Source organism: Pteronotus mesoamericanus, unplaced genomic scaffold, assembly GCF_021234165.1.
Source record: "Pteronotus mesoamericanus isolate MK-2021 breed Mesoamerican mustached bat unplaced genomic scaffold, CSHL_Meso_final contig_74, whole genome shotgun sequence".
In the NCBI taxonomy this organism is placed as follows: Eukaryota; Metazoa; Chordata; class Mammalia; order Chiroptera; family Mormoopidae; genus Pteronotus; species Pteronotus mesoamericanus.
Genome location: NW_026555247.1, coordinates 9,121,270 through 9,141,933, shown reverse-complemented (window position 1 = coordinate 9,141,933; position 20,664 = coordinate 9,121,270). Strand labels below are relative to the sequence as shown.

At 34.6% G+C, this 20,664-nt stretch overlaps 1 protein-coding gene across 3 annotated transcripts in view; it reads right to left on the bottom strand.

The window, feature by feature from the left end:
* Positions 1-1,638: 1,638 nt before the first annotated feature.
* Positions 1,639-20,664, bottom strand: part of PSMA8 (proteasome 20S subunit alpha 8) — a 35,557-nt gene continuing 16,531 nt past the window's right edge. For 2 of the 3 annotated variants that reach the window (XM_054583841.1, XM_054583843.1), the window contains exons 3-7: positions 17,128-17,252; positions 14,195-14,317; positions 4,460-4,579; positions 4,286-4,348; positions 1,639-1,778 (exon numbers count right to left, since the gene is read on the bottom strand). In XM_054583841.1, coding sequence (XP_054439816.1) covers positions 1,686-1,778; positions 4,286-4,348; positions 4,460-4,579; positions 14,195-14,317; positions 17,128-17,252 — 524 coding nt within the window. In that variant the 3' untranslated portion in view covers positions 1,639-1,685. Of the gene's footprint in view, positions 1,779-4,285; positions 4,349-4,459; positions 4,580-14,194; positions 14,318-17,127; positions 17,253-19,240; positions 19,259-20,664 lie in introns of all 3 variants that reach the window. The other variant, XM_054583842.1, reaches the window with a different exon arrangement.

Below are 20,664 nucleotides of genomic sequence, written 5' to 3'. Positions count from 1 at the left end.
TTTCTACTGAATGCATTTTGTTATCACACCATCAGAAAGTCAAATAGCATGTTGAACCATCGTAAGTTAAGTTGGGGACCATCTCTAGATGATTTGTCTCCCCCTTCCTCTCAATATCTGGTATTTGCAAATATCTGCAAGTTAACCCAGCTCAAGTGTGTATTGAAGTCTTAAGAAAAGGCAAGCTGTGGAAACAATGATGAAAAAGATAGGGATCCCAGCCCTGCTTCCTGAAGAACAAGTTTAGTAGGGAAGACACACACAGAGTTTCACAGCACTAAATCCCACTTGTAATTTTAATTATTTCAGTTTAATATCTGCCTTTTCACACAACACAGTAATGAGGACAATAACTGAGTCTACTTTAATTATATATATTATATATATATGTATATATGTGTGTGTGTATGTGTGTATATTACATATAACAGTGTCTGTCACTGCACTCAACATTGGTCCAAAAAGGTAGATCAAAGAGATAATTTCAATATAGTATGAGTACCAAGAGGTACATGGAAGATGCTAAACCATGTACCCAGAATATCAAGGATTTACAATGGGTTCACTGCAGTACGGTATCATAATGTGAACATCCTGCCCTTCTTGTGTGTTGTATGAATGTCATATTGAGACATATCTTCAGTGGGAGTGGATCTGACTGTCAAAAGTTGTGGGTTTCTTTTTTTTCCTCTCAAGTGCTAAAATTTTGTTTAGTAAGCCTTCTGCTTGGGAAGCGCCCTTGCTTCTGGATAGCTAAGCAGGACCAGGATGTGACAGGAAACAAGTATTTGGTTTTCATTCTAAGTTTTAAAGAGGAGGGGTATAGAGAGCCATGGAATTCCATGGTTCCAAGGAAATTAGCAGAGTGGAATACATATTGCACATTCCGTCCTGGAAAACGCCCTACAGTCTTCATGTCAGAGTAAGTGATGTACAGCACCAGGAGGCCACAGGAATTTGGTTCCCGACAAAAACCAGTGAGGTGGCCTTGTAAGGTCTTTGTATCTCTTAACATTCTGATTCTGCTCTTTCCTTTGCCCTGGCTTCAGAGCACTACAACCACCAATGGTTTGGATCCTATTATAGCTGCTTCTTTTCCAAACTGATTTTACCATCTCCTTTGAACTTTTCCTTCCTTTGCAAAATTCAACCTCTCTCCCCCATTTTCAAAATTAATATTAAAAAAAGAGAGATAAAGCTCTGAAATAATGACTTTTTATACTTATTAATAGCTCTTGCTTTCAAAAATATAACTTCATTACAGGCATTAAGCACATTATTTTCATGGGTCATTTAGATAAAACTTCCTCTGTAGGAAGGGATCATTTTTATGTTCCTTTTCTTACTTTAAATACCCTAGCACAATATAATAAGCACTCATATATTTGAGGGAACATGTTATATGAATAAATGTAACACTCTGGACAAGTTACAGAGTATCATCTCAGGCTTATGTGGAATTATGACGCTTTCAACAATTACTAAAATCTTTTCAAAGACAATCTTTGCACTAATGTATGTCTGTCTGTGTAACAGACTAAAGAGAGCCACAAATCTGGTATTCTCAAAACAGCACATAACTACTAATGTAATGCCATAAATCAACTTATTTCCTTTAAAACTTCACTAAATAATTCCAAGAAGTACAACAAAACATTAAAAGCTCCCAGCCTTCACACTAAGAATTAGGAAGTCTTCTTTGATTTTTTCTTCTCTGTTTCTTCCTTTTCCTTTTCTATTGCAGTGACTTGTAATTCAATTTCTTTGGCACTGAACATCTGAAAAAAAACCAAATTGGCAATTATACCAATAAATTTCTAAATTTTTACAATATGAAATTAACCTATTATACCTTATAAAACCTGTTTTCTATTTATAGCTTCAAATATATAATGAAATGTCCCAAAAGGTTCAACAGCAACATATTTGTAACAGAACTCTTAGACATTTCCACCATCATTGTGCTAAAAAAGAAATCAGGGTAAAATGTGATATTAAATTATATATCCTGTATAAAATATAACTCTAAAGCTATTTTAATGTAAGACTTACTCTATTCATGAGCAAATAACTCATTACTAAACTCCCTCTAGCCTCACCCTGTGCGATTCCCTGATAGGGTTTTACTATTTTATCAGCTCACAGAATAGCCATGAAAGATAGGGAAAAGATGATTTATACTGCTTTATTTACAACTCCTTCACTAAACACAAAATAAAGTTTTTATTTAAATCATTTTTATTGAGTTGGCCATTAAGACCATTATGTTTTTTCCATACAGTGGCTCCAGTAGTGCTTAGTTGTCTTTAACCTCATTTGAAACAATTTTGTTAAGATTGTATTTTGACAGCTGTCATAACAGCATGCATTTTTAAAAAACCATCAAAACTGGTGAATTTTTGTGCAGCCATTTTAATGCATATCATGCTTTATTATTTCAAGAAAGGCAAAACTACAACCGAAATGCAACAAAAGATTTGTGGAGTGTGTGGAGAAGGTGCTATGACTGACTTAATGTGTCAAAAGTGGATTGTGAAGTTTCTTGGTACTATTGACATTTTGGCCTAATGATTCTTTGCTGCGGGACTGTCTTACGCATTGGAAGATGTTTAGCAGCACCCCTGGCCTCTACCCACTAGAAGCCAATAGCAGGAGATAGCCAACATACTCAAGATAACGAAATCAATCAAGTTATTGGTGAAAATGAAAAATGTGTCTTCTTATTTTACGGAAAAAAACATAATAGATTTTTGGCCAACCCAATATTTTACCTAAAATAAAAAACGGGAGCAAACTGCTCAAGGTCATATGGTTAAATAAACTGATCTGCTAGAACTAAAATCCAGATCTATCCAAATCCAAAGCATGCACTCTATTTGCCACACAGCCTCTTCTGAAATAACGTGTGGAAGGATAGCATAACTTCACTGTCAGGATGCACACCATCCTACCACTAATAAGCAGAAAAAACATGTACATCACTGGGTGTGTGTGCGTATGTCTGTCTGGGTGTGTATATATGTGATGGGACTGGAGAGGTCACTCTGGTCTCAGTGGTTCTTTGTTCCTGCGGTGTTGGCACATGTATGCCCGGGCCCTTGGCAACAGGCATGATAACCTCACATAGTTCCAATCTCCACATTCTGTGTTCAGCACCCTGATTATTTTTGAGGAGCTGTGTATTGGAAGATCCCATCACTCTGTCCATATTTCTCTAATTCACCGAAACTTTGCTGCTGTCCTATCCTCGCATTCCTATCCATCAGTTAACTAATAAAATATGGGAATATGGTGTCATAACAACAAGTTCCTCCTCCATAACAAAAACCAAAATCCCACTGCTCCACGCAGCACTGATTTATTTCAATACTACGTCCTTTTGAAATATTTCCCCAAAACAAAAGGCGTATGTAAAATAACTTTTTAGCGCACTTTTCATATAGTTTCCCATGCTTTGAGTGCTTTTGTACACTCAACTACAGAGAGTTAGTTGGGAAACGACACTGTAAAGTTCTACCTAATGAACTATAGTGAACCATGTTTCAAGTGTTCTTTAGCCAATGAGTCTTCTATCATAAAATTCAAAACAATTTATCACATTGTTCTAAACAATTTATTTTGTGGTCCAGCAGTTTTAACCCATAATGGCTATAAAAGGTAACAAATTATAGTATTAGACTTGCCGCAAGGAAATGTGGGAGGGTTATGATACTAGCTGTTAAAATTTAAGTCTTAACAGTGGATCAAGGCACTTTTAAGTGAAAAGTGGAGAAAACAGACAAAAAACAAGAATGGGTGGAGGTTTTTTGACATAATGAAAGATAATACTATGATAGAAGCCTGGAGGGCCAGCAGTCATATAAACGGCAATTGAATGACACTAGCTGGAAGTATATTTTGACTTCAGAAGATCTAAAAATACAGGAAGAGTAACTGCTCTCTATATGGTGCAAGGAATGAATCTCCATGGGGAATATGCTATACTGATCCCAGGAAGGAGAGACTCAGCAGGGGTTCCTACTTATAAGAATATATACTAAATTGGGTAGGCCTATATATCGACCTCAGCACCTCTAGGTGTTCACAATGGGCTAGGGATGGGTAACTGCTTGCAATAAACACATACAAATTAGTATTGGTCTACAAAAACAAAAGAGAAGTTGTCATAGTGTCAATGAATGTTAAGGGATGTTTAAGGCTTATAATGAAGGTTCACAGGTTTCAATATTTTAACTTTTTTCAAAATACACTACAGATAGTCCTTCCTATTTGGTTAATGACTTACTTTCAAAGGTTGGTTTCTTCTTATTATAGCAAGTTCAATGTTTTTGCCACCAGACTGGACAACCTAATGTAGAACAAGTGCAATATTAGAATTCAGGAAATTCTGTGTTTTAATAAACAATTGAATGAGGGGAAAACCCATGCTTTTCTGAATATGTTTTATTGGCTCACTTACTTCTAATAAAGCTCTTATTGCTAATTTGATAGCTTCACTGTCGTTTGCTATAGCATCTTCTGTGTAATTCTTTTCTAGAAATTCTCGGACAGTTTTAGCACTTCGGCCTATTGCATTTGCCTTGAAAAACAGAAGATAACTGTTAACATCACTGTAATATAAAGGAAATTATGGTCACTAAGTTTAAAGGTTTACAGTTTACTCCAGCATTTCTTAGTGTAATTGTCAAATAAAGCTGTAGGTTTGAAAACTTAGCCAACGTGTCAGCAGCTCGTTCGGTTCCATATGAATAATTTGTAGTGATGGCACGAGTAATTTTTCAATGACACCAATGCTTTATACTGGCCAGTGTTTTCTATTGCTTTAATGGCTCCCAAGTTCTTGATAGTCAGAAGAGATGGAAGGAGTTGAAGCTCCAACAGATGTGGGGAGGAAAGAAGGTATGACTTTGCAATATGGTGCAAAAAGATGACATACAAGAGGAAAAAAAAAATCAACGTGAAGAAGAAAGCTGTTTATGTGAATAGGACTGTACAACATTTTCTTCGAACTTAAAGTATACTAATTATTAATTCATTATCTTCTTTGACTCTGTAAGTAAGAAGGCTTCTTCTGTTCCATTCTGCATTTTTCTATATTCTTCAGAGTTTTTCATCAAATGAAGGAAAACGCAAACAAACTTCCCTGGCTGCATGGCTACAGGCAGTAGTCTAAATTCTGGACTAGTACTAGTGATGATAACGGTGATGATAACAGTGATTTACATTAACAGAGCACTTATGTGCCAGGTAGTGTATTATGTATTTTACATGAATTATCTCACCTAACCTAACCATCCCCAACACAGTTAAATAGGTAATATTACAAACCCCAATTCATGGGTGAAGAAATGAAGGGCTGGAAAGGTTAAAATGACTTTTCTTAACCTCAACACTATTGACCTTTGGGCCCGAAAATTCTTCTCTGGGGCCAGGTGGGGTAGTGGTGTTCCTGTGCATTGTGGGATGTTTAGCACTCTCTATCCACTAGATGTCAGTAAAACCACCTACCCTAGATGTGACAACCAGACATGTTTTATTATTGCCACATGTCCCTTAGGGGGACAAAATCACCACTATTTGTGAACCATTGGACTAAGTAATCATGCCCAAGATCATATAGGGGGTAAACAGAAGAGCTGAGCTTTGAAACCAAACAGACTGAGTAGACAAGCCAAGCTTTGAACTCTGTATGCTGTGTCGCCACATATTCCTTTGCTATGATGAATCTAGAATGGAGAGAATCAGCAGAAATGGCCTGCCTCTCACTGAAGGATCCTGGCATTAAATGGGAATGTCTCAGTCCCAGGTGGTCAGTACAATGATCATCAGGAAGATTCTCAAAGAAGATGTTTAGGAAGTGAGCACATCTTCTGTACTACATGACAGCATTACTGTTCTGCCACTTCAAAGAATTTTTCCTCCTCCTTTATATTTCAGGGGGTTAAAATAAATAGCTGTAAAATTTTAAATGAATTTTGTGGCCTTGAAATTTCACTAAGATCAAAGGTAAAACCTTCAGAATGGTATGACTTTGGAGTTTATTAACTAATAGTTTTTTGGGGATAAGAGGGTATCTAATGGGTTGCTCCCCAAAGAGGAAATATGTAAGGTGTGGTTTACCCCAAGAAATCTCACTGGGCCCTTAGAGGGCACCTTGTAAATTCCTGGTGACCTTCCTGTCCGCTTCTTCCAATTGCAGATGTCAAAATTCTTGAACTCTTACCTGCCTGACTGGCTTCTTAAAATCTGGCTGCCTCTTGCCCCACTGAAATCCCCACTCTCCCTCCAACTCCATCACTCGCCCCAGCCCACTTCAAAAGACTGATGGTTTTTGAATGTTTTTTCTTCCCACCTATCTAGATTAATGACGATTTTCTTTGGCAAAGAATATTAATTGCCACCCCCAACAGCCTTATTCCTTTGTGACAGGACTCTAGATGATGTTATTTCCTAGCCCCTATTATCAAAAGGAATATGCAAGCAGAAGCAACTGGGTGAAACTTCTTGGAATCTTTACTGCCTGGAATGCAGACATGTTGACTGGAGGTCTGGTAGCCACAAAGAGCATGGGAAAAGAGTAAGATGATAACAGAGACAAACACCAGCAAGTGCCTACCTTCAATCTCTCATTGTGTGAGAAAAATAAATCCCTACGTGTTAAGAATCATCACCTTTCTGCTGGTACGAATCAAAAACATCATACATCTCTGGATGGATCTTGTGACACACTGTCCCACTCCCCTTCAGAAATGAACACCTTATTCCTTTAGCTGCTGAAAGCACCAATGGCAGAGCCCTCTCAGATCTTAACTTTCTTGGAGAGGTGCCTTGGTTAACAAGAACTGCCTCACTTAAGGACATGCAATGTCTTCCAGAGGTGGCCTATATCCAATGACTGACTGATTAAGTGCTATTAATGTCCAGCCCTCTCATTTCAACTTGGAACAACTTTGAACAGTCACCCCATATCCAGAGCTTCCCGAGGGGTTGATTGATGAGGCCTTTATTGAGTCTCACTTTTCCACCTGACTAATCCTGTTCCCCTCCCTTCAACAAATGTTGATCCCAAAAGCACTTCCTTATATGAAGGGGACTCCCTCAAAAAAAACCCCCAAAATCAGAATTTTCTTCCAGATGGTGGGTTCCTTGTTGTACAGACTTTCCCTGCTAGATGAGTGTTCTAGAAACCCATCTATATTAGTGTATCAGCTAGCGTTGTTGAGAGAGGCTATATTTTGGCTTCAGTGAATTTTTTTGAAGACTCTAACACATTTGCCCATTTCATGATGGGTGACTATTTATAAGTACCTCTATCCACGCAACGCTGAGTGTTCAGCAGATTTTGACCAAAAAATGGTGTGACCCCATTCTCCACCCTCCCTAGTCACCCAGCCTCACTCCAAACAACTTTTTTCCCCACCCCTCCCAGGTGAAAAAGACCTCAAAGGGGAATGTTTTCCTGTTTTGGAAGAGGTGAAACAAAAAAAAGGCAGAAGCACTAAAAGCCATCAAAATTGAAAAGGTCAAAAATTGTTTTGAGCAGTGGAAAAAACGTCTTGACAGATGTCTTGTATCAAATGGAGAGTACTTTGAAGGTGACTGAAGTTTAAACACGTAAGAATAAATACACAATTTTTGTAAATAAATTCCGGGTTTCTTTTTGTCCTCATACACTTCGTAAACATGGTGGTTAAACATCCTTTAAAACTCTTTATAGTCCTGAGGTTCTATGTCTTTTTTTTAAATTATTTTTTTATTGTTCAAATACTTTAGTCTCCATTTTCCTGCCACCACTTTCCCCTGCCCCACCCAACGCTATTCCCCACACTCAATCCTTCCCCACTTTGGCTTTGTCCATGGGTCCTTTATGCATGTTCCTTGATTTGACACTTCTTTTCCCTGTTACCCTCCTCCCACCTTCCCTCTTGTTACTGTCGGTTTGTTTTTTCTTTCAATGTTGCTGGTTATATTTTCCTTGCTTGTTTTTTTTTTGTTGATTAGGTTCCACTTTTAGGTGAGATCATTATGGTATTTGTCTTTCACCCCCTCGCTTATTTCACTTAGCATAATGCTCTCTAGTTCCATCCATGCCGTTGCGAAGGGCAACAGCTCTTTTTTTCTTTCTGATGCGTAGTATTCCACTGTGTGAATGTACCATAGTTTTTTGATTCATTCATTTACTGATGGGCACTTAGGTTGCTTCCAGCACTTGGCTATTCTAAATTGTGCTGCTATGAACATTGGGGTGCACAGGTTCTTTTGAATTGGTGTTTTGGGACTGAGGTTCTATGTCTTTATGGCAGTTATTTTCCAAAGAACACCAGAATGGAGAAAGGGTTCTAAATTGAAATAATCTTGGGGGTTACTACTTTAATTGCTTCTAGAAGATGTACAATACTTTTTAGAAGATCGAGAACTTAACAAAACTTATTAAATTTCTTTAAACAAACATCTTCCAAAATTAGCTTATTTACTTTACACCTATTAACATCAAAAGAAATACACTCTGGAAAACACTGCCTGAAGTATACAATATGTTATTAATTTTGTTCCTGTTTTGAAGCATTACTGAGAAGAACAAAACATGCCTCCAAAAGCGTTAACACTGTTAGTTTTGTAATATCAAGCTTTGGTCATCTGAAAAATACTGTTTCACTGCTATTCCAAATACTGACTCATTTGATTTCTAAAACAGCAAATAATTATGCTCATTAATTTCATGTCCAATCTCATCAGAGAAGTCTTTATTGAGGAACTGTCAAGCTCACTGTGGCAAATGTGTTTTCCAAAATTTTAATTTTTGTTTTAAAGCTTGAATTTTATCATTGGCAACAGATACTGTCAGTTGTTTCCTTAAAGTAAAACACTTGGATAATTCATTCTTTTTTTTTTAAAAAATTATTTATTTATTTAATTTTAGAAAGAGAAGAGGAGACATTGATTTTTGTTGTTCTACCCACTAATGCATTCATTGGTTGCCTCTTGTACATGCCCTGAGTGAGGATCAAACCAGCAACCTTAGTTTATTGGGACAATGCTCTCATCTACTTAACTACCCAGCGAGGGTGCATCACTCTCTCTTGAGAAGATGCCCTGCCACATTTCCAAGTTTGAATAACCACAGTTATTCTACCTATTGTTCTATCAAGGAAAATGAAGTTCCATAAAAAGTGGGATAGTTCAGCTTGCAATTGAAACAACTGCATAACTGTTCTTCTTCGAAACAGTCACTATACTTGCAGCAGATGTGCTTTAATAAGCATATTTCCAGTACATAATATGGAATGTTAAAAGGTGCATACTTAAGAATGAAATTTTTAAATAATATTTAAAAGAATTGAGATATAACTAACACATAACATATTAGTTAGGGGTATACAACGTGGCTCGATATTTGTATATATTGTGAAATGATCACCATGATTAAGTCTAGTTAACATTCATCATCACATAGAGTTAAATTTTCTTCTTGTGATGAGAAAATGATTGAGATTTAATAAAATTAATAATTTATACTGTTTCATCAAAAACAACTTATGTGAAAGTTGAATTTACTTACTACAAATGCATTATGGTAAAGAATACAATGAATATTAATATAGTTGGGTGGTAGGGTACCAGGAATTTTAACCACTATTGCTCTTACATCGTCTGTATAAATGTCCACACAGAGAAAAAGGAAAGTATTAGTTTTATTATGACAATAGTTTTTACCTCATGGACCAGGGATCTGAAGACTACATTTTGAGATCTGCTGCTTTATATTATATTTTTTATTTGGCTACACCCTGTAAGCTTTTTAGGTCAAGAAACTCCTATACAATATAGATTCCACATAAACTTACCTGAAAGTTTCTAACATTGTATCTTTTTCAATTAAAATGGTAGGTTCCAAATATGGCAAATCAACAAAGTCATCTGGGAAAAATCCCTGTTCCAATATAGTCTGGGATTATGACTGGTTCTCTACTTTTCATTGTTTCAGCTTAAACGTCACTTCCTTAGAGATATGTTCCCTCTGTACACAATCTAAATCAGCTCCCTCTTGTGCTCCAGGGAGTGGTCCAGCAGTTTGGTTTCATCATTACACTTACCTCTACTTAATGTCAAACTAAACAAAGAAAATTGTAAGTTGTACAATATACTATAATACTAATTATATAATTATATACCAATATATAATATAACACTAATGATATAAAATTTTAAAATATGCAAAACAGTCCCTATTATTTATGGATACTTTCATGTGCAATGAAAGTATAAAGTTATGCATAGAAAATATAAACATCAAGTCAATATTTAGAAATCAAAGGCATTTTTGTACAGCAGCAATGAAATAGAAGAAGTAATCAGAAAAAAAATACCATTTGATATAGCAACAAGAAAAATAAAGTACCTAGGCATAAATTTAACTAAGGAGGTGAAAGACCTGTACGCAGAAAACTATACAACATGGAAGAAGGAAATTAAGGAAGACATAAATATATGGAAGCATATACCATGTACATGGATTGGAAGAATTAGTATCATCACATTGTCCATACTACCCAAAGCAATTTATAGATTCCATGCAATCCCTATTAAAATACCAATGACGTACTTCACAGAAATAGAACAGCATTTCAAAAATTTATATGGAACCATAAATGACCCCGAAGAGCTGCAGAAATTTTGAGAAAGAAAAACAATGTAGGAGGGATCACAATAACGGACATCAAACTATACTACAAAGCCACTATACTCAAAACAATCTGGTACTGGCACAAGAACAGACCCATAGACCAGTGGAACAGAACAGAAAGCTCAGAAGTAAGCCCATGTCTATATGGGCAACTAACATTTGACAAAGGGGGCAGAGGCATAAAGTGGAGTAAAAATAGCCTCTTCAACAAATGCTATTGGGTGAGCTGGACGGCTACATGAAAAAATTGAAATTGGATCATCAGCTGACACCATACACAAAAATAAACTCAAGATGGATAAAAGACTTAAATATAAGTCACAACACCATAAAAGTCCTAGAGGAGAACATTGGCAGGAAACTCTCAGGTATCCCACACAGCAATATTTTCACTGATATGTCTCCTAAAGCAAGGGACATAAAAGAAAGAATAAACAAGTGGGACCTCATCAAAATAAGAAGCTTCTGCACGGCGAAAGAAAACGTCAGCAAAATGAAAAGGGAGCCAACCCTATGGGAAAATATATTTGCTAATGATACATCAGATAAAGGTTTGATCTCCAAAATATATAAAGAACTCCCATGACTCCACTCCAAGAAGACAAACGATCCAATCAAAAAATGGGCAAATGACCTGGGCAGACACTTTTCCAAGGAAGAGATACAGAGGGCCCAGAGGCATTTGAAAGGATGCTCAGCATCACTAGCCATCAGAGAAATGCAGATCAAAACCACAATGAGATACCACCTCACACTGGTCAGAAATGGCCATCATAAACAGATCAACAAACAACAGGTGCTGGAGAGGCTGTGGAGAAAAGGGAACCCTAGTCCACTGTTGGTGGGAATGCAGACTGGTGCAGCCATTGTAGAAAAGTGTGGAATTTCCTCAAAAAGCTAAAAATGGAACTGCCTTATGATCCAGTGATTCCCCTGCTGGGACTATACCCTAAGAATCCCAAAATGCCAATTCAAAAGAACCTATGCACCCCAATGTTCATAGCAGCACAATTTACAATAGCCAAGTGCTGGAAGCAACCTAAGTGCCCATCAGTAGATGACTGGATCAAAAATACAATGGTACATTTACACAATGGAATGCTACACAGCAGAAAGAAAAAAAGAACTACTACACTTCACAACAGCACGGATGGAACTAGAGAGCATTATGCTAAGCGAAATAAGCCAGGGGGCGAAAGACAAATACAGTATGATCTCACCTATAAGTGGAACCTAACCAACAAAACAAAGATGCAAGGAAAATAAGACCAGCAACACTGAAAGAAAATAGAAACCAACAAAGACAAGAGAGAAGGAAGGAGGGGTGGTCAGGGAAAAGGAAGGGAAGGGTCAAGTCAAGGAACATATATCAAGGACTCATGGACAAAGCCAAAGTGGGGAAGGATTGAGGGAGGGAGAGGGGGAAGGGGGGCAAGGGAGTAGGGGGGTAGGTGGAGACAAATATATTTGAAAAAAAATAAATGAAAATAAAAAGAAAATATAAACATCAAATTTAGGAAAGTGGTTTCCTGGAGCAGGTAGGAGATGTAGTAGGAGGGGAATGAGATTAGAAGGATACACAGTAAGCTTCAATAACATCCAAGCTCGCTGGTGGTTACATGAGTGTTTTAAACATTATTTTCATTAGTCTGTAATATTTCACTTGAAAAAGGATTTGAAGCAAATAAGGTAAAGTATTAATACCTATTTAAACTTGGTGAATACGTGCATGCATTTTTTAATTTTGTATTCTTAGGTATATGTTTGAAATGTTCTATTAAGAACAATGATTTCTCTGAAAGCTAAAACTTGAAACTGTCCATGCTTCTCCCTAACTACTTTCACATTGAGTTCCATGCACTTGTACCTATTTAAGGTCTTTGCTCTTATAAAACGTTTCCACTTTCCTCTACATTATCAAAATTTCACTCTTTACTATATCATTTTCATAAATCTATACATGTTCCACAACATTTCAGTCATTCTTACTCCTCTCTTTCACTCCTTAGATCCACTAAGAAAGCCTCACACCATTCCTAATTTTGTTAAATGAAACCAAAATATAACCACTTCTCACCATTTCTGGCATTACCACCTGGCTCAAATCACCTGGACTTTTATAATATTACCTGCATCCATCCTTGCCCTCTCTCCATGCATTTTTTCCCATGGTAGACCGAAGGGTCCTTTAAAAAAAGTTACTTAATGTTTCTGTTTTGCTAACACTGACTTCCGTTCCTGCTCAGGTAAAATTCACAATCTTACAAAAAAGTCTGGCATTTGCAGCAGGTAAATTCATAGCTTCTGATTATCAATTAGATTGTCTAGGTATCTTAAAAGATATGCAGCTAACACAGGTATTCAGAGCTTTGTGGTAAGCATATAATACACTATTTTTACTGGCTTGGTTAATTGGTTTATAAAACTGAATGAGTATCGTCAGCTCAAATCAAATACTTCGGTTAATACAGGCTTAAAAATGAAGGCAATATTTCCCAATTAATTTATCTGGGTGTTAATAATAATAAAATAAACTCTTCATAAAATTATTTTAAGGTCTAAGTATTTAAACTTTTACTAGAGTCAAAATCATTTATATTAGATTCTGTATTGTAGTCTTATTCTTATATATGAGAATATTAAAAAAAATTTACTTCTGAAAACTGCTGCTAGTTTCGCTAGGTCCTAGATTTTTGTGTACCATTAAACAAAGTTAGTAGTTGGGTACTGAAACAAGAATATCAACTTAACCAAGAAACAAACTGTATCTCAGGAATTACGTGGAGATAATTGCAATGTATTGACACATAAGAATAAATTCATAGTTTGGAGTTCTTTGATTCTCCCAGAGTAGAGGATGCATTGAAGATTTCAGTATGGAGCCCTGGCTGGTGTGGTTCAGGGGATTGAGTGCCAGCCTGTGAACCAAAGGGTCATTGGTATGATTCCCAGTCAGGGCACATGCCTGGGTTGCAGGGCAGGTCCCCAGTTGGGGGCACATGAGAGGCAACCACACATTGATGTTTATTTCCTTCTCTTTCTCCCTACCTTCCTCTCTCTCTAAACATAAAGAAATAAAATCTTTAAAAAAAGAAAATAAAAAGATTTCAGGATGAAGTTTGTAAGCTCACTTAATTCTTTGTTAAAAGCCAAAAGATTAAATACTTCTACTCAAAGCAAGCACCCATATGATATAGTCATAATTTTGAAGGATGAACGATGAACAAGGAACTGGATATTTCTCTTATTTGGCCTGTCGTATACACTTAGGTTTGTCACGTCTTTTCAAACATAAGGAGAAGGCCCTGTGATTAATAAGCCAAAATAGTAAATATTTCTCTATCCATCAAAAACCATCATGACGGCTGACAAGCTAAATGGTTACATAAAGTTTCTACCATTAATATTTTAATTTAACCATTTTTTGTCAAGTCCTTAAAAGCAGTAAAGCATTTATGGTGAATACATTTATTCAACTTTTAAAAACACATTAAAAAATTAATGATTCACCTTCCAAGCATGATAAGTACCAGAGGGGTCAGTCTGATATAATCTTGGGATACCATCATCATCAAAACCTACAATTAAGGCAGAAATACCAAAAGGTCTTCGTCCATTGCTCTGAGTGTATTTCTGAAAAATAAAATGTTTTCATCATTACTTTCTGTATAGGCCATACAAAGGCCACTTTATTACTTGTCAAGTAACAAATTCTAAGAGTAAAGTATTCTTGCTAAAATGATCTTCTTTACTTATTTTTATTCTGAGTATCATTAAGATTCTCTTCCCTGACTTTCTAAACTAACCTCAAATCCATGATGAAATTACAAAAATTAAGGTACACAGTCTATAAAATAAAATCCTAAATTTAATTATATATGCTCTTAAAGTTCTTGTTACTTTATGTGGATCTTGGCAACATAAACAGATTGCAATCTGTTTAATACAGAACTATATTAATAGAGAACTATATGTCACACCATTTTGGTTCCCAGTAAAGCTGATTTTAGCTAGCTGTGCTTTGAAACCACTCCTTGGTTTACTCTGGGAGATACTACAGTTATTATTATCAAGTATTCTTATCTAATACTATTATTAGCAAGTATATTTTGTCCACCATATACTAAGTTATCTCTACATAAAACCCAACTAAGACATTTCTTTCAGTTTCAAAACAGGGAAATCTCTGTTTCTCTCGAAGAAAAAGCATGTTTTTCCCTCACAGACAACAGGGCACTTGAAACCAATTGTATTTTTCACTTCAGTGCCAGGAACTTCCTGGATTTGTGCTTCAGGGAGTGGAATTCACACTGATTCTGAGACTGCTGCTCCTAGAAGTTGTGCAGAGGCAATCCTGGCAGAAAGCTCAAGACCACATTTATAGCCAGCTTTAGAGATTATATACATATAACTTTGTGGCTCAGAATAGCTTTACACTAAGTTTCCTTCCTGGACTTGTCCATGTATTATATCCTTTTTATTTTTACATTATATATATATTTTAATAAGCTACTTCAAATTATAGATGCAAATAACTGGGTTACACAAACATAAATACACTTAAAAATTAAGAGTTTATGTTTTAATTTCTCTAAATGTCCTAATGTTCCTAAATCACACTGAAATATGAAGTTACTTTGTAAATATACTTCAGAGGACAGACCCTTTTACTTTATTTGCTTAATCAACCATTTTTAAAAATAAAAAGTAATATATGCACTTGGCTAAAGTAATTTAAAAGTACCAAAAGTGTATCTAAATCATGTTACTCTTTTGCCCAGAACGCAGGACCCTTCCCAGTGGTAACTTCACTGTTACCGATTTAAAATGTCTATTTGTATAAATGTTCTATGCATAAACTTTATATTGTTAGAGGAAAACCTAAAAATTACTAAAAAGTACAATCACCATGTTCTACACCTTATTTTTTGGTGGATAGCTTTATAACCTCTGGGAAAATCAAAGCAAATTTAAAAAAGCAGAAAAATATAAAAAATGTTGGACTTTCCTGCAACATAAATTAAAGAATAGACCAATTTTAAATAAGTATGTAATTTAAAACTTTAATATATAGAATATATGGTCTATAAAAAAATCTCTACATGGACAAATGGTAAAATCCATGCCAGAAAGTGTCCTAAATGTTTAAAATGTATTAAATCATTTAATCCAACTCAACAGAGTAGGTATTACTGTAACGTTCATTTTAAAATAAGAAAATAGGCAAAATAGGCTGAATAGTTTGCCCAAAGAAGTAACTAGGGAGCAGCAAAGCCAGGGTTCAAATCCCAAAATTCTAGCTCCTGAGGACACATTCTTAATCACTGGAGTGCTTGTCTAAAGGAAAAATAATTTACGTGAAGAGAAATGAAAATAAGGAACCAACATGTGAAAAAAAATTTCACTACTAATTATAAAATATAATTTAAAACAACTATACAGCTCTATGTTATGATTATTTGCAAAATAAAATAAAAATAAAAAAAAAAACAATGCTGATGATCCTCAGGGATATGTTTATGCATTGTTGGTTGCACAATAAAAACTGGTTCATTCTTTTTAGAAAGTAATTTAGCTATATAAAACAAGAGTCTTAAAACCAATTACTCTAATCTAGTAATCCCACACTGAAAAGTAATTTAACAATATAATTCAAAAAAGAAAAATAAAGGCTGTTTGAAAGATAGAATAATGTTATCAAAGTAGCAATTTGAGAGCCTGTGAGTGAGAGAGGGAATAAGAAAACGAAAGAAATTGGAAACAACCTAAAGAATTACTGATAGCAACTAAAAACAATATTATAGTCATACCTTTGAGATATTGCAGGTTGGGTTCCAGACCACCACGATAAAGAGAATATATCATAATAAAGCAAGTCATAACCTTTTTGCTGGTGGAGGGTCTTACTTTTAATTTATAATAAATGCCACATCCATGAAGTGCAATAAAGTGAAGCACAATAAAAGGAATTCTACCTGTGTAGTTATATAAGGACTATGTTGGCATATATAAAAAACACTTAACATAATAAGTGAAAAAAATACTTGCATACATCACAATTATACTAAATGTTAACATACTTACTCATGAATTCAGAAGTCATACCTGAACCTGATTAGTTGCGTTTAGGTTTGTTGGTGAAAGAATCATGGGTACTGTTTTGGTCAAGTCTAAAAGTGGTTCTCAGTACTCTTATCTCCAGAAGTGAAGAGATACCATTAAAAGATTAGATTTCTTGATCTTTTAAATTTTAATATGATTCTCAGAAGTGCTATGATTGGGATTCCTAGTGATCAAGTCAATTCATTCCATTGGAGTATGAATGTGAGAAAGAATAAGGAATTTAGTAGATTTAATAGACTAAATGACTGAAGTATTTCTATGATTAGACCCACAATGATAGAGGAGAAAACTTAAAGCAATTTTTTGCTATACTGGCTTACCTGTTTTAAGGTTGCTATGAAGCGAGTTATATATTCTACAGTGACTGGGTCCTCAACTGTAAGCTTATGGCTCTGGCACTCCACACGGGCTCTGTTTATTACTACTCTAGCATCAGCAGTCAGTCCTATAGAAGTAGTTGATACATTACAAAAAAGAATGACTTCTTTCATTGTCAAAAGGGTTTTAGCAACCATAAAATCTTTCTTATAATGTCCTTTTTTAAAATCTATGTCCATTATAAAGACTTTGTAAAATTCTTTGTGAATCACTCATTTGACATTCTGGTTTATTTTATTTAGGACTTAATTTGATGCATTGTTATTTATTTTTTTAAAGAAAATGGTTTTAAAGAACAATGGTTAAACACTAATGTTAAGTAAACTATTTCCCAAAGATTAAAATGGTTTCATTCACAGTAGTTAGGCTGGTTATCAGGGATTATTAAGTATTTAAAAAAAAATCTCTAGTCATATTTTTAAAAACTTTTTTTGGGGAAGATATCAATGGAAGACTGTTCAAAGATTGATGGTCTATCCTGATTCCAAAACTAATGTATTTATTACCTAAACCATGGAGTAAGCTGGATTTCTTATTATGAAAACAATGCATACTATACTTCATTATCAAACACATATCAATTGCATTCAAACTTCATTCAATATAGCTGTGAAATATCTCAGCTTTTTGTCTAAGATTTTGATTTTGAAAATCAAAAATGTTAAAACAGAAAAAAGAAAACACATTGTCTTACTTTTGTCATACCAAAAACATCATGTAATTATTCCTAACACTCCTGTAAGGAAATAAAATGCTTTCGTTAAAACAAATAGCAAACTGACCAAAAAGTTAAATAGATGCAGTGGTTGTAAACACTTCTATTATATTAAAGACTTCTTTGCTATTTGACCTTTCCATTGCCATTTTGTTTCTTTTTCCTCCCTATTAAAACCACATTGCCCCCCAAATTCATTTACAGTCTTAGAAACATTCATTTCTCATATAACCATCAGTATTTTGCAGTTACAAACTCTTTTTCCCCTTCCACATCATTTCAAATCATGTTTCTAGAAACCTGAAAGAACTGCTAGTCCCTGAAGATGGTTAACAACATTCAACAATGAAGAAGCTGTCAGAATATGCCACTGTTAAGAATGACAGTCAGGTAGTGAAGGGAAGAGAAACTGATTCTTTTCTTTTTGCACATGTTATCTGAGATAAGAAACGGAATGAGATTGATTTAGCTTATCCTATGAATTAAAAGCTTCAGTCATTTAGAAAATATGATCAGAAAGGAGATTTCTAAGTATTTTCCATTTATAATGTAAATGTGATCCAAAAGTATAGAAGCATAAATGTACCATACTTAGAAAGTAATATTGTAATTGATTCAAAGAAAAAATTAGCGATAAATTTGCCAAACCATACAAACAACATAGTTGTGTGTGCGCGCATCTGTTTTAACATAAGTAGCAATTATACTTATCAATACTAAATGGCTAGGAAAAAGAGAACAAATTCTATTTAAAGATAGCATTGAATATTGTAATTTAACTGTTTATAAATATGCAATTACAGAAGAAATGAGTCCTCAAGTCTAGTACCTTTAAATTTATCACAGCTTTACCTGATATTATCATAATGTAAAATTTCTGTTAAATGGAATTCCACATGCTACATAAAATAATTTTTCAAATTCTTTGATTTTTTCCCTCTAAAGGCTGTTTTCTGAACACTAAAAGCACAATGTAACAATACTGGCAAAAGAATAATATTTTTTTCAAAATGGAACTCTATTTTCCTTCTGATATGTGTTCATTGTAAATTATTCCAACAGAATAAGAGGTACCATAAATTTCACAATGTATAAATAGAACTGTATCACACTTATTTTTGTAACCTACTATTTTAAATATATATTATGCATACTTTCTCATGCCAGTACATACAAATCCTACCACCTCCTTACCTCCTTTTTAAACTGCCACTAAACAATAACAATAATAACAATGATGTAGAAGTAGTACTAATAGTAGTGGTAGTAGTAATATTTGCCAAACATTCACATATGCCAGACATTATTCTAAATGCTTCTTATGTATTAATCCTTGTAACCAATCAACAAGGTAGATACTATCAGATGACTAAACTGGGACAAGGAACAGTTATATACCTTGTCCACTGTCACAGGTATAGTGGACAATGGAGTCTGGTGTAGAACTCAGTTGGTATGATTCTAAAACCTGTACTTTTAAGCAATTACTTAGATATACCATGATTTGTTACACTGATTCTCCAATAATAAATATTTAGGTATTTTCCAATTTCAAAAATCAATTGACAGACATGTAAGGAGAATATTAGTAAATTCTTATTTTACTCTGCCAAAAAGTTATATACGTGTTAAAATTATTTTTATATTAAAGTCAGAACAGTATGTGTACCAGAGTTTTATCATCCCATCATTTATAGTAAGACAGTTCCTTTAAAAATATTTTTCTTTTATTGTAGTAAATATATATAAAATTTACATTTTAACCATTTTTAAGGGTACAGGTTGACGGAATTAAGTATTTTTACACTGCTGAGCAATGATCACCATCCATCTCTAGGACTTAATCTTCCCAAACTGAAACTCTGCATTCTATTTTCTGTATCTATGAATCTGGCTCTAGGTATCTCTACGTATATAATTGGATTCATATAGCAATTGTCCCATTATGAGTGTTTATTTCACTTAGTATAATGTCTTAAAAGTGGGCATCCTTGACTTATTCCTGATCTTAGAGTAAAAGCTTTTAGTGTTTCATCATGGAGCATGATGTTCACTGTGGGTTTTTCCTAAGTGGCCTTTATTATGTTGAGGTAATTTTCTTCTACTCCTAGTTTATTAAGTGTTTCTATTATGAAAGGTGTTGAATTTTGTCAAATATGTTTCTCTCCATCAATTGAGATGATCATGTAGTTTTTTCTTTCATTCTGTTAATGTAGTATATTATGTTGATTGATTTTCATATGTTGAGTAACTCTTGCACTCCAGGAATAAATGCTTCTTAGTGATAGTGTATTAATCCTTTTAACAGTTGCTAAATTTGGTCTGCTAGTGTTTTGTTGAGGATATTTATATCAAAGTTTGCAAAGATATTTGGCTATAGCTTTCTTTTCTTACAGTGTCTTTCACTGGTTTTGGTATCAGGATAATGCTGGCCTCGCACAATGAGATTCAAAGTGTTCCTTCCTTTTTGATTTTTCAGGAGAGTTTTTGAAGGATTAATATTAATTATTTAAATATTTGGTAGAATTCACCAGTGAAAAACATCTAATTCTGGACTTTTCTTATTGAGAGGTTTTTGATTACTGATTTACTCTTTACTTATTAAACATCTGTTGAGATTTTCTATTTCTTCTTGATCAACTTGAAGTAATTTGTATGTTTCAAGGAATTTGCCCATTTCTTCTAGGTTATCTTATTTGTTGGCATATGATTGTTCATAGTACTCTTATAATCTTTTTTTATTTCTGTGAAATTATTAGTAGCA